Below are 13,430 nucleotides of genomic sequence, written 5' to 3'. Positions count from 1 at the left end.
GCCAATTTTTTTCTACAGTTTTTTTTTTGAAAGGAATACACTGGTAGGGGTCCGCGCCTAACTTGCTTATCTAATAGAAGTTTTGTCAAATTATCAATAATTTTTTCTCCCCTCAAAAACACTTGCTTATTCGATTTATTTTTGCCAAAATTTCAATAGATTTTTGTCCCTCTCAAGAAAACTTGCCTATCCGGAAAAACTCAACAACTGATTTTGATGTTTGACAACCCAAACTGCGCCCCCCCCCCCCCCCCCCCCCCCCACATCCATCTTTCTTCTTATCATTGCTTCCTCTCGTATATGTGATAAACTCTCACCTCTTATCTGCCATATTTATAGTGATTTCGAATTCTTTGAAAAATAAGGCAAGATCTTTATTGTGTGATAAAATAAACTAGATCATTTTTAAAAAGAGTTTTTACACTCAACCAACTTTCGAAACTCACTCAAACCAATATTAAAGTAATATTTAAAAGTAGTGTTCACATGCTGCTCCAGACCAAACTATACTACACTCAAAAGTGAAGGCCAAAGGAGGAACAAAGTCTCTTAATAGAGACGTGAGGGGGGCCCTTGGCTTCAATGATATGCCAATACTTCCTATGTGCTAATCTATATATTTATTTTAAAACATTTTCTGCATTTATATATACTTATATTTTTATTTACTTATAATGTTTTAATATTTTATCAAGTATAATTTTAATAAGGTTTTATAAAAAATGAAAATATAAAGTATTTTTTATCGAAAAATTCCCCAAGTTCACACTCATATGAAGTTGTTCATAAGGGGATGTGGACAAGTGGACAAGAGCGCATGAACGTGGGAGGGACCTCTATTCTCTCCCGCTTTTTTAGGCATTAAAGAAACGACTGCCATCCCGACGATACATCGGCCTTCTCTCTCTCTCTCTCTCTCTCGTGACCAAGTTTCGTTCCTTTCGCACCGACCGACGCGCCATCTTGCGCCGGCCTGAACCCCCCATCTCTCTCTCTCGTCGTCGCCGTCATCCGCACGCCCCGAATCTGATACAGCGGAAGGTTCGCCGGAATATTCCTCTCTCTCTCTCTCTCTCCTTCCGCTTTATTCTTCGATCTTTCTGGCAACTCGTCACTTCGAACTTCCTGTCCTATTCCTTTTAGGGTTTTATGTGGTGTCGTTCGACCTCTTGGCCCGCTTTCTTGTTGTCTGTTTTGGCTTTTAGGTAAGTTTTTTTTTGCCTTTGTTTTCTTAACTAACAGGACAAAAGGTTTGTTGCGTTGCTTGTACCGCCTTCTCTTGCTGTTTTCTCTGTTGTTTTTTTTTTGATTACTGTATGGAAGGTGATTGAATGGGAAATTTATTGAATTTAGGGTGCGGATAGGGGGATGGGCTGCTGCAGTTGTTTGGGGTTTCTTCTGGAGCCGATAAAGTCGGTGAGGTCGTTTCATGGTGCTCCCGATGAGTTTCTCCTGACGGATGGCCCTGAAGATCCCGGGGGCGCCCTTGAACTCCAACAGAGGGCGATCAAATCTCGACCGATTTGCAGGGTGACCCCTGTCAAGGAAACCCGCCTTCTCAATTTGGACAAGGTAAGAAGACCATGTGGTTACAGACGGAGGGTTCCTTAGAACTCAGTGTGTTTATGTTCATTGGATTGGATTTGTTCATTTGATTGACCTCGAACATAATTTCCGACTAGAATTTCTATAGTCACACGTTTGATCTGCGTATAATGAAAATTCTAATCATAGTCGCACGTTTAATTGGCCTCTGAATACAATTATGACTATAATTTCAATAATTGTAATTTGATCGCGCATTCTCCCTTTCTGGATGAGCCTTTATGTTCATATTCTCCTACTTTGTGGGGCTAAAATTTTGGGGTTATATGGGGGAAGAAACACCCGCAGACGTGATGGTATGGAGATTACAGAGCTTGTGGACAATCATTGTGCTGTTGCCACTGTGATTCTTTATCACTACTAGTATTTATATTATCTACCTTTAATCTACAGCCTTACTGCATGTAACCACTTGCTACTATAACCAATGGCACCATAGAACCGCTAGTTTTTCTTTTCTTTTTTAATTTTTTCATTCCAACAGAACTTGACCAATGCCACCGTAGAACCACTAGTTTTTCTTATCTTTTTTAGTTTGTTTGTTACTCTTGTATTCTAGCCTAATTCTGTACTATAATTTCTAATAACCAACTAGTCGGAGCCAAAAGACTGCCAGTCTGGAAAGTCTACGCCGCAGGAAGTAATAAGCACTACATCATTTGCATTATCTGAAAGTCTAAAGGATTTCCTTCTGTGGGTGGTCGGTGCACATGCATGCGTGTGCGTGCACGTGTGTGTGCACCCATGTGTAGATATATTGCAGAGAGGGCAGTCTAGGACACATCTAATGTGTCTCACATGGGTTTCCGAACCAACTACGAAGAAGGTGTAACCAAAATAGTTTTTTCACACATCTTCAGCTATAAGATGAATATTAAGTAGGGATTTCTCTGTAGTAAAAAATTGATTACATTTATTAGAAAATCATGTCATTGTCTGGTGAGTTCATGGGGGAAATATCGGATTGGGTTGAACCAGATCTAGGGTCCAAGGAGTTGGACCAGCTGGGCTTGGTGGGGCCCACACATGGGGCGTCTTACCCCATTTTTAGCCATACTTGAGGGCTGTGAAGCCCTATTGAAGATGGGGTTAAGAGGGTGCTAAGAATATGAGTGAGAGGATATGAGGCTAGGCCATTTCTAGAGGTCAGAATTCCAGAAATAGCCTAGTTAACTTGGAGTCCAAAGAGGCTTAACTAAAATTAGGATCATTTTAATAATTTATGAAATTTGTGTATGGGTTTAATGAGGGTATCCTATGCCTGTAAAAGGGGCTTGTATTTCCATTGAGCATGAATGAAAATCAGAATTTCTCTCCCAATTCTCACATCTTTATCTCTCTCTCTAATTCTCGCCTCTCTCAATTTCTCTCCTCTTCCCTACCTCATATCTCCCTTTCTCTCTCTAAGGCTCACCCTCTTCTTTTATCTCTACTTAGGTCATGTGAAGCTTGGATTGGGTCTTCAGGTGCTGCCCAAGGTCCAACTTAGCCTTTGTGCTGCCAAGTTCGTGGAACCGATGTGATCAGACAACTCCAAGCTTCCTTGGCATAACAGACCTTATCCAGCGAGTTCAGCCTTGTGGGAAAGCCCTTCACGTTGTCCCTGAGGTCTGAGTCCCTTTCCCTAATCACCCAAACCTAGTTGAACCCGTGGTAATCCAGTTCTGCCTACCTAAACCCTGCAGTCCTTGTAAAAGCCGTTAGACTTTGAAAATCCTCTAGATCAAACCGTAGGAAGTCTGGTCTTGATTTTTGGACTTAAGGTGCTTCATAGTGTCCTTAGTCAGCTCTCCAACTTTGAGCATTGATTGAGTCCCCAGTGTCGAGAACCAAACTTTGCAAATCAGACTGCTTGAACCTTAACATACTTGCCCCTGTCCAGTCTTGAATTTTTCAGCACCTTTAAAAATCCGTAACTCTTTGCTCCTGTGTCCTTTGACCTTGAAATTTGAACCGAACCTACCTTAAGGTGTTGAAACCATCCCACCAAATTTGTAATTTTTCTGCTGCGACGATTGAAAGAACCCATTTTTCTCCCAGACTATGTCGACTTACCCCATCCCATGTCCGAACCGTTTGAAACCCATGGCCCAAGCACACATCAACAACAAAGGCGTACATGTATGACACAAATATCCAACTTAATCGCTTGACTGTACAGTGTTAAGAAATATTTTTATTAAGAATGTCAAGTCGAGATTTCTTGAAAATAATGTCAGCATGGTGATGGTTATTGATGTTTTGACATTAGTAGTCATCAAGTTCTTCATCACCATCTTGTGTAGCTATTGATGCTTGATTTAAATGCTTGGCCTCTTCTTCTTTTTTTTTCCTGTCAAGGCAACATGTTGATGTACCTGGACACTCCATTTTGTCCTTCGTACCCGTGTCAACATACGTATCCTCGTGTCGACACACGTCGACACTTGGACATGCCATTTTTCCTCCGTATGTACAAGTTTGTATTCAATTTGTAATTTATAATTATATTTTCAGTTTATAACCTCATATTTTCGGTATATAATATATATTTTATATATAACATATATTTAGATTATATTCAATTTATTTTGTATTTATGTGATATATATATATATATATATATATATATATATATATATATATGGCACTGATATCGGCTATAGTTTGAAAATATCATGAGAAATACAGATATTTTAAGGTAACCGATATTAAAGGTAATATCTCATGATATTTTTAAAATATCTCAAGAAGACAAAATATTGTGATATTTTTGGGATTTATTTTTTATTTTTTATTTTAAGTTTGCATTTCCTATTTTTTTGTTTCTTTTATATATTAAAACCTTTAAAACATGTTTCTTTATATTTTTGGAAGAAAAATAATGCAAAACTTATTATTTTCTTAGCTTTTTTGTTATTATTTATATATATATATTTCAATTTTTATACTCTCGAGATATTCTTGAGATTTATCAACTTTTGAAAATCTCTCCAAGAAAGACCCTCACCGAGAAATTACATTTTAACGATATAGGTGACTATGATATATATATACCGCATTTTTTGGAATTGCCGTGTCATACCCTTCGTACCTGTACCCAGGTGACATAGTTGGTGATTGCATTGGAGAGAATGTTGACAAAATGATTGGACCCAACAAAGCATGCCTCAAGCCTTTGATGTTCCATTTTATCAGAAATACTTGATTCTCTTTATAGATGTGGCTTTGCCCCTCTCTCCTAAAGCTTGATAATGATGCACCTGGATAGTTAGCACAATACTGCTTATCTCCTTCACTTCTAATATGGGAATCAAGGTGCACTTCCTCCATTTGTTGGGAAATTTGTATATGGAAAATTGCTTGTTGAATAATTTAGGTGTTTGTGCAATCTTATGTATCAAAGTCTGCATGGTATTTGAAGAATTCAAGGTTTCAAGTTTTTCTCCTTTTGAGATGACTTTGCAATGCCTACAATTGCTTAAGACTCTTTTGAGGTTGAATATTGTGGATGGCTTCCATCTTAGTAGGATCAATCTCAATGCCACCCTTATGAGCTTCAAAACCTCCAAATTTGCCAGCACAAAAACGAAATTTCTTGGATTCATCTTGGGGGAGAGCTGGGTTCTATTTTCCAAACCTGGTGTGATGAGAAGTCAAAGCACTACAATGCTATCTGACTCCTCATATAACACAGTCCCTGAATGTTTCAGTTGCTGGTACCATTGGAAAAATTGTGGAGCCATCCTTTTTCATTCTCTTCATTTATGGACTATGGAAGAACCCATCTGCAGATTTTCCTTTTTTGTTTCAAATTCTGTGCCCTAATTCATATGATGATTTTTTTTGTGTTTGTAGGATGACAATGGTAGAAAAATGATCAACGAGTATGTTCGAGAGCGTACATTACGTATAGGAAGCCTGTGCAAAGTGGTAATTGCATGCATAATGTTCTTTTTTAATTCAGTTCAAGAAGTGTTTTCCTTACATATATCATGCTGTTTAGTAGGTTTTATACCAAAGCACTAAAAAGGGGAAACAATATGCAGTTAAGGTGATTTTCCTACCTTCATATGATATATTTCTCAATGGCATTGTCTGTTATTGATGGTTTTAGTTCGTGTTTGAGCTTATGATCTTGTGATGTTTTGCTTGTGGCTTTACTTTTACAAGTGCTAAACTATGTCACAGGGATTCGGCCAGACAGGTGCCGCACCCGCGTCGACGCGACGCGATGCGGGTGCGGTCAACCTGACCCTGGGTGCGTTGACCACATTCAGGGTCATTTTGGTCCAATTTTTTGATTTTTTTTTTAAAAAAATTTGCCCTGTGAAATGGGCTGCGGAATTTAAAAAAAAAATTCTGCTGACAGCTGACCGCGCAGCGGGACCCGTCCCTTACTGGATTTTGATTTTCTTTAGAGTCGCCTATTCCCTGACGAGGACTTCCAGATTCTTCACCTCTCCCCACCCCTTGCTGGATCCCTGCAGGTAGTGATGAGAGAATGAAAGGACGGAACAACCGATGCCTGCTTGCTGCTACTGCTCTTGTTTTATAAAGGGGGCACTTGTGTCCACAACATCTGACGAGCTTTGTTGGCATCCCATGCTATTCCTGCCTCTAAACAATGAATTCACAACGTTGGTTAACTTGGAAATGATGATCCATCTTCCTCAAAAATTAAAACCAAAATTCAAGAGCCTTTTGAAGTCTTTCTCCTTCAACCATCCAGATCTTTCTTCGTCAAGGATTTTCTCTCTCCATAATAAATGATAATGGTGGTGGTAGCCTTGGTGGCTATTAGTATTCACTTTTCTGCTGATGAGATGGGTGCTCTAGCCGTAGCCTGGTGTAGACCTCTCTTTTCCACATGTCAAATCCAATAAATTTCTTTTAGCTGTCATCCAGAGTCCAGACTGGAGATCTGTGTGCAACTGTATATAAAATAAAATTTGAAGAACCCTAGGCAGTGGCGGTGGAGCCGTAGGCCTCGTGAAGACTCTCTCTCCAACAAACCACATCAAACCTTTCGCTTATATTTTTTTTTCGTGAAGACCAGGGAGTTTCAGACATGATTGAATCATGACAGTCAGCAGAATGCAACAGGCTGGGTCGATCAGATTGCCAATCCTTTTGGTTCATCAATTTTGTCCCGTTGCGCCAAAGTACACAACAAGCAGAATGTGGGTAACAAGTCTTCAAACAAACACACCAGCAAAAAAAAATTGGTTATAAGTCCTATATATATATATATATATATATATATATATATATTTTGCTGCACCCCCGCACCCGGGTTTTTTGGAAGTGCCGCATCCCCGCACCCGCACCCATGTGACAGGTGCTAAACTTAGTTGTGATTAGGCGGTGAGCCCCTAAAAAGGCCTAGGCAGTACCCCAAATAAAAAAAATTAAAGAAACATAAAAAACATAATAAGAAACATGTATACAACACAAAAAAAATAAAGAATAAGCAATAGACAAATAATATGTTGTTGAACACTGTAAATCCATTATATTACATAACCTTAACTTGCTCAAACAAATTAGGAATAGATTAACAATTGAATAAACAAACAATACAACTAACAATGTGAATAACAATACACAAAAAATAAAATCATGTATACAAAAAAATTAACAATAAACATAATACAAGCAATAGACAAATAATGTCTTCTTCTCAACAATCGACATAATACAAGCAATAGACAAATAATATGTTTTATTCTTCTTCTCAACAATAGACATAATACAAGCAATGGACAAATAACATGTCTTCTCCTTCTTCCTTCTCTTCTCCTCGAAGAAGAAAACAAATGATAAAAAAAAAATCTTCAAAAAAAAGAATAAAAAAAAGCCTAGGTGGTAATATAGGCCCCCCCACTGCCCAAACCTGGTCGACCATGCGGTGGGGCTGCGCTTAGGTCGCCTAGGCGCCGTCTTTGACAACTAAGGTGCTAAATGACTAAAAAACATTTCTTTTGATCCTTTCTTAAGAAGGGAGTGTGTCATGTCTGCTATTCATATTAATCATGGATACTAGAAGAGAATTTTCATAGATTCACTGCATATAAAGTTCTGGTTTGACATTCAGCTACCACCTACATCACATGGGTATGTGCCCAGGGGCCCCATACCCTTGTTGACACGGCTCAACTCAGGTGTGGGTGATGGGTACGTACCTGGTACTTTGTGTGTCTTGGTCGGGTCGATCCCAAACCCACTTTTTTTCCCTTTTATTTTTTTAGTTTAGTTTAACTGGTTTATAACCTAATCCAAACCCATATTTTATATTTTTTATACATATAGGTTTGGATCTTAATTCAATCCAAACCTGTACATACACACACATAGAGCTGTATCCTCCATACCCATACCCTCCTCTATACCTATGTGACGTAGGCTACCACTTAACAGATGAGGGCTGTTGCTCCTCCTCTGTTGTGTCCAGATGATTGTACTTGTAGTATCATGACTCATACCCATAATAGATGGTATGACCTGATACCTACTTAGTACATTTAAACTTGGTTTGAGCATCAAGCCAAATATAGATCTGACATAAGTTTTGGTTGAGATCTAGTCCTATATCACACAGATACTCTATTTTGGCCACCATAGTGTCCCTTTATATACTAGTCATATTGAAAACTTCATAAAAATGGCCATATCCCTGTATCCACAGTCGTCTCCATTATAACTCTAGATCCTTCATACTTTTTTTTCTAGGAAAGAGGTTTTATATTATTAGTTCAGGTTTGTTTTTACCCATTGGGATTTTATTTGAACTTGTCTAGTCTGGTTAGATGTTCTCATCTTTGGTCTGGAGACTGGACTGGACAAAGGTCCAATTAATTCCTAATCCATTGACCCATTGAAGCAACAACCCGGCACACCCCTTCCCACCAGTTTTTGCAGAATGGGTATGAGCAACCAGCCTATGATAACTTTGGGGGGTGGCGGTTCTGTATATGTGTAGAGGGGTGCAACGTCAAACATGCAAAGTGTTTGACGTTACGTCGGGTGTGTGCGCAATTAGCGGTGCATGCACAATAGTTAAAGAAAAAGACCTTTAGTGGCGGTCACCGACCCTCACTAAAGGGGTCCTTTTGGGTGAGATTTTGCATGATCGGATGCACATGCTTCATCTAATCCAGTTTGATTTGAGAAGCGTTTGATGATACACCCTCTCTCTCTCTCGCTATATATATAAGTTAATCATTAATATTTGCTACCGTCAGTTGTATTTACATTCGACTTAGCAAACCACATGTTTTTATTTTTTGTATTTTTTTCTCACATCTAACACCATAGATGTGATCTACATGTTTTTATTAGTGGGAACCAGCTTTTTTTACACCAGAATCCGACCTGTATACAGGTTTTTCAAATGATCCAAAAATCAACAGCTATGAATGCATTAATTTTTCCTGACTCATAAAAACATGTTTTTTCATTGAAAAAACATGATCCAAGGGTTAATTTCTACTAAATCGAGCATGCTGAACACATCTATGAGGTTAGATTGAGTCAAAACATTTCACATCATGAGATTCCAACTCGATTGTAGGTGCAATCGATTGCAACAAATATCTATATCTATATATATATGTATGTGTATGTGTGTCAAGTAAAATGTATCCTTGTCTGCTTGTATCAAAGCTAAGTATTTGTGGTTTAAGTTTGACAATGAAAAGGAGAGTATAAAGCATGTTGCCATAATCATGAACGTAACTAAACCATCCTTGGGTTATTCAAGTATAACACATGGAATATCCTCTCAAATGATTATTGATTTAGTACAATTTTACAGCAAGATGGTAACGGTAAGCCTTCTTCTTGGTGCTTGCTGTATTGAAATTGAATTTTGTTTGTTATGGCAGGCCTTCTACAAGTCCCGTTTATTGAAGTTGCGAGTGGCACCTTCTGAAACTGCTATGACTGATGTGTTAAGGGAGGTCCGTATGTTCATTGATTGTTTTCATCACTAGTTCATGGAGTATTTTACATGATTATTCCTTTTAAGTTTCAATGATTGTGATTTCTGCTTCTTAAAGCTAGTAAACTAATTTGGCTTAATACAACTCTTCTAAGTAACCTGTTGGAGAAATTTCCTCTGCATGCATTTGGAACTTTGGAATAGGGCATGACTGGTACACACTTTTTTTTTTGAGAGAGAAACACTTGGGGGTTGCCCTGGATTCTATTGATATGATAAAAAGCAATTACATCTTATCACCCAATGAGGGCAGCCAATCCAGTGGCTTATCCTTCTACAAGTGTAAAAAAAGAACATAACCCTTGGCCAATAATGGGCCCTTACGAGAAATACTATCAAAACAAAATCTACGGGAGAGAGATAATGCTGAAGATGAGTTTCCATGGCCCTCACAAGCAGTTGAAAGCACATTACACCTTCTCTTGCTGTTAGAAATCACCTACACTCGAGTCCCTATCGGGAACTCACTAAAATAATGGCAACAAACTTCTTCCCATGGCTGGCTATCGTGCAACGTTTCCATCTTCCAATGAAGAGAATACTTTCTTGGTCATAAGCTGCAAAAGCTATCAGATCAAATTTTAAGAATGAATCAGACCCAAATCTAAAAGTTTTTAGCTTCGGGTCACTCACCAAAAGAGGTTCTGCCACTAAAACTCCTCTAGCGAAAAGCCTCACCATCAACTCCAAATCGGCAGGCCACCGCCATCAAAGTATATTGCTTAGTACAAGCACAAACACAACACTATTAATGATTGTCTCTCTTCTAGGGTGCTCTACTTCGTGATAACATGCATTCCTTAAGCGCCAAATTCTCCTTAAAACCACATGGAAAACCACATCCCAACACCTTTTGAGTCATGATAAAGAAAACTGAATGGACATCCACCACATGAGTTCCGGAATAACATTTATGTGGGGGATTTTCCTTCTTTCAAACTTGCCACATATAGATTTCCATATACCTTGAGATATTCTGCACTTAAAAAATAAATGAGTATGACTCTCTTCCCTACAACACAATGGACACCTATTGGGAAGAGCTACTCTAAATACGTGAAGCCTATCCTGGGTCAATAACCACTTATAACATGCTAAATAGACCATCCAAAAAGCTCTCTAAGAAACCTTCTTTACCTAAACATATTTATGTCATTGATATGACAAAGCCTATGAATGAAATTCCATGTCTCTTTGAGAGACATATTCTGCTCTACAAATGCCTTTTCACCATAATTTATCCCTCCCTTGATCTGTATGAAATGATTAAAAGTGATGCCAAATACAATCCAATATAGGAAATGTGCATAAGCACATGATGCAAAAACTTCACGACCTTCTTGAACCGATACCTGCTTAAGATTAGATAAACATATTTTGTTTCTTTTTGAAATATGGTAAACAAGAGACCCATTCCAAAGGTCAGTCCAAAACTTCGTTTGGGACCCATTCAAAACCTTGCATGAGATGAAAATTTCAATATTTGACCATCTTCACGTAATACCTTTCCAAGCACCTGACCCTCCTAAAGAGTTAGCTCCCTAAAAACTTTTATTCTACAGGTATTTGACCCTCATGAAATCAACTTACATGGAGTTACTAAAGTAAATGTCCAGGGCTAATTTTTTCAGGTACGCCTTATTCAATTCTTCAATTTTCTGAATACCGATATCACCTTCCAGCTTTGGCTTACAAAAAACCTCCCATGGCATAAGGTGTAGACCAGTGTTGTTAAAAATGCGCCTCAAGGCGCAAAAAGCGCGCCTCGCCTCGAGGCGAGGGGCTTTTCGCCTTGAGGCGCACTTAAAAAGCGCAAAATCGCAAAACGTACGCCTTATGCGCCTTGAGGCGTACGCCTTGAGGCGAGGCACGCCTCAAAGTGAGGCGCGCATTAAGAAATCGGCTGGCTCGGACCCGAGTTCGACCCGGATCCGGGCCCGTATTCTCGAAAGATCGAGAACCTGTCTTTAAAAAAGACAGGCGCTTCGGGGCGAGGGAAAGCCCTCGCCCCTTCTCTCTCCACTCCGTCCCCTCTCGCCGTCGGCCACCACTCGCCGCCGGCCACCACTCTCCGTCGGCCACCACTCGCCGCCGGCCACCACCCGTCGCCGGTCATCGCCTCTTCCACCTTCTTCTTTCCTCTGCTGAGAAGGCATCGGCGACCCGCCGGCCACCACTCGCCATCGGCCAGCGACTCACCGCCACCGCCGTCCATTCCGGCGACCTCTGCGTTTTCCGGTGACAGGTAAGCTTCTTTGCTTCTTCTTCTCCGTGATGGGTCGACGAAGATCTATGTGTTTTTCCCCAACTTCTTCTTTTGTCATTTGTTCTTTGTGAAACCGTGTAACCTACTTTTATGGGGAACCCGGCTCCACTCATCCCTATATCATCCTCTGTGGTCATAACTTCCTCTGGGATCTCATTGGTACTAAGTTATTTTGATCAATCTGGCCCTATCGATGGGTTCAACAGGGTTGATTTAATAGAAATCAATCTTTTGATAGTGTTCTTTAACAAAAAAAAACATGATTTTCAATTTATTTTGACATTGTTCTTTAACAAAAAAACCATGTTTTTATTAATGGTTATTGATTTTTGAATCAACAAAAAGTCTTGCACATAAGTCGGATTCTGTCTATTCAAATGCCGATCTTCACTAAATGGATGATGTAGATCACATACACAGGGTCCAATTTGATGAAAACAACTTGCATCAGTGAGGTCCTAATGACAGGAATGGCGATATGGATGACTGGAACCTAAATGTGGTTATGGGTGCCATGCAAAACACAATGCTTGCTTCACTAAATGGAGGAAAAGAGGGATTGAAAGTGTGTTGTTATAGCCTGGCCACGAGCAGGCTGATGCCATGAAGGCCCTCAGAATGATGAAACCACGAGCAAGCCGATGCCATCGGCTTTTTGGATGTTAAAGAAAAAAAAAATCTGTGTATGTTTTTGTCTGTGAATTAGTATAAGTCTGAATTCTCTCTTCATGATATGAATTTTCAGTTTGTAGCTAAAAATTTAGAAGTTTGTTTCTTTGATTATTGTATGACAAGCAATATACTTCTGCCATACTTCTTGTTATGAATTGGATGTCTCTGAACTTCCAGGTGACAGATAATATTAGGGCCTTTGCTAATATGCATTTTGTTGTTAATGTTAGTTTTTTATTGAATGAATGCTCATATTTATGCAATTAGATACTTATATAGATCAAGTTGTTGCATTAATGTTACTTTTACATGTTAATCTCATATTTTTTTCGTATTTATTTGAGATTTTTTATTTCGTGTTGGTTGGCGCTTCATCAATAAAGCATTTCTTATTTATTTATGATTTTAGATAATTTTTATAATTTTTTTTAAGTTAATTTTTTTTTGAGGCTTACGCTTTGCGCCTCGAGGCTTACGCCTCGCCTTAGATTTTGGTGGAGCGCCTCACTACGCCTCAACACTTTTAACAACACTGGTGTGGACGTTTTCCAGAATCATAGTCCTGCCACAAGAAATTCTTAAAAAAAGTTTTCAATTGATTAATTACTTTCTTAGGCAATTTAAAAGAAAGGAGCAAAAAAAACTGGGATACTTAAAAGAGTATTTTGTATGAGTAAAATCCTTTCGGCATAAGACAACAATTTTGCATGCCAACATTCTATGCACTGCTGGACTTTAGAAATAGCTTGCTGGCATATATCTGCACTCAATTTGCCAATACACAGTGAAAGATCCAATATTTAATGGACAACTCATGCAACTGTCAACCAAGCATGTGGGATAACCAAACATCAAAATTTTGCTTAATATTAAAAGGAATAATGACAAATTTATTATCATTTACCC

The 13,430-nt window shown here is 38.9% G+C and overlaps 1 protein-coding gene across 7 annotated transcripts in view; it reads left to right on the top strand.

The window, feature by feature from the left end:
- Positions 1-866: 866 nt before the first annotated feature.
- The window catches only part of LOC149841092 (serine/threonine-protein kinase GRIK2-like), a 66,497-nt gene continuing 53,933 nt past the window's right edge, over positions 867-13,430 (top strand). For 3 of the 7 annotated variants that reach the window (XM_090004656.1, XM_090004652.1, XM_090004658.1), the window contains exons 1-5: positions 867-1,041; positions 1,354-1,572; positions 5,443-5,517; positions 5,594-5,638; positions 9,471-9,545. In XM_090004656.1, coding sequence (XP_089860782.1) covers positions 1,369-1,572; positions 5,443-5,517; positions 5,594-5,638; positions 9,471-9,545 — 399 coding nt within the window. In that variant the 5' untranslated portion in view covers positions 867-1,041; positions 1,354-1,368. Of the gene's footprint in view, positions 1,042-1,143; positions 1,251-1,353; positions 1,573-5,442; positions 5,518-5,593; positions 5,639-9,470; positions 9,546-13,430 lie in introns of all 7 variants that reach the window. The other 4 variants (XM_090004653.1, XM_090004654.1, XM_090004657.1 and 1 more) reach the window with 4 other exon arrangements.

Source organism: Nuphar pumila, chromosome 4, assembly GCF_984573655.1.
Source record: "Nuphar pumila chromosome 4, dmNupPumi1.hap1.1, whole genome shotgun sequence".
Taxonomy (NCBI): Eukaryota; Viridiplantae; Streptophyta; class Magnoliopsida; order Nymphaeales; family Nymphaeaceae; genus Nuphar; species Nuphar pumila.
Note: the sequence above shows the minus strand (reverse complement) of the source record. Positions and strands in the feature narration are given on the sequence as shown.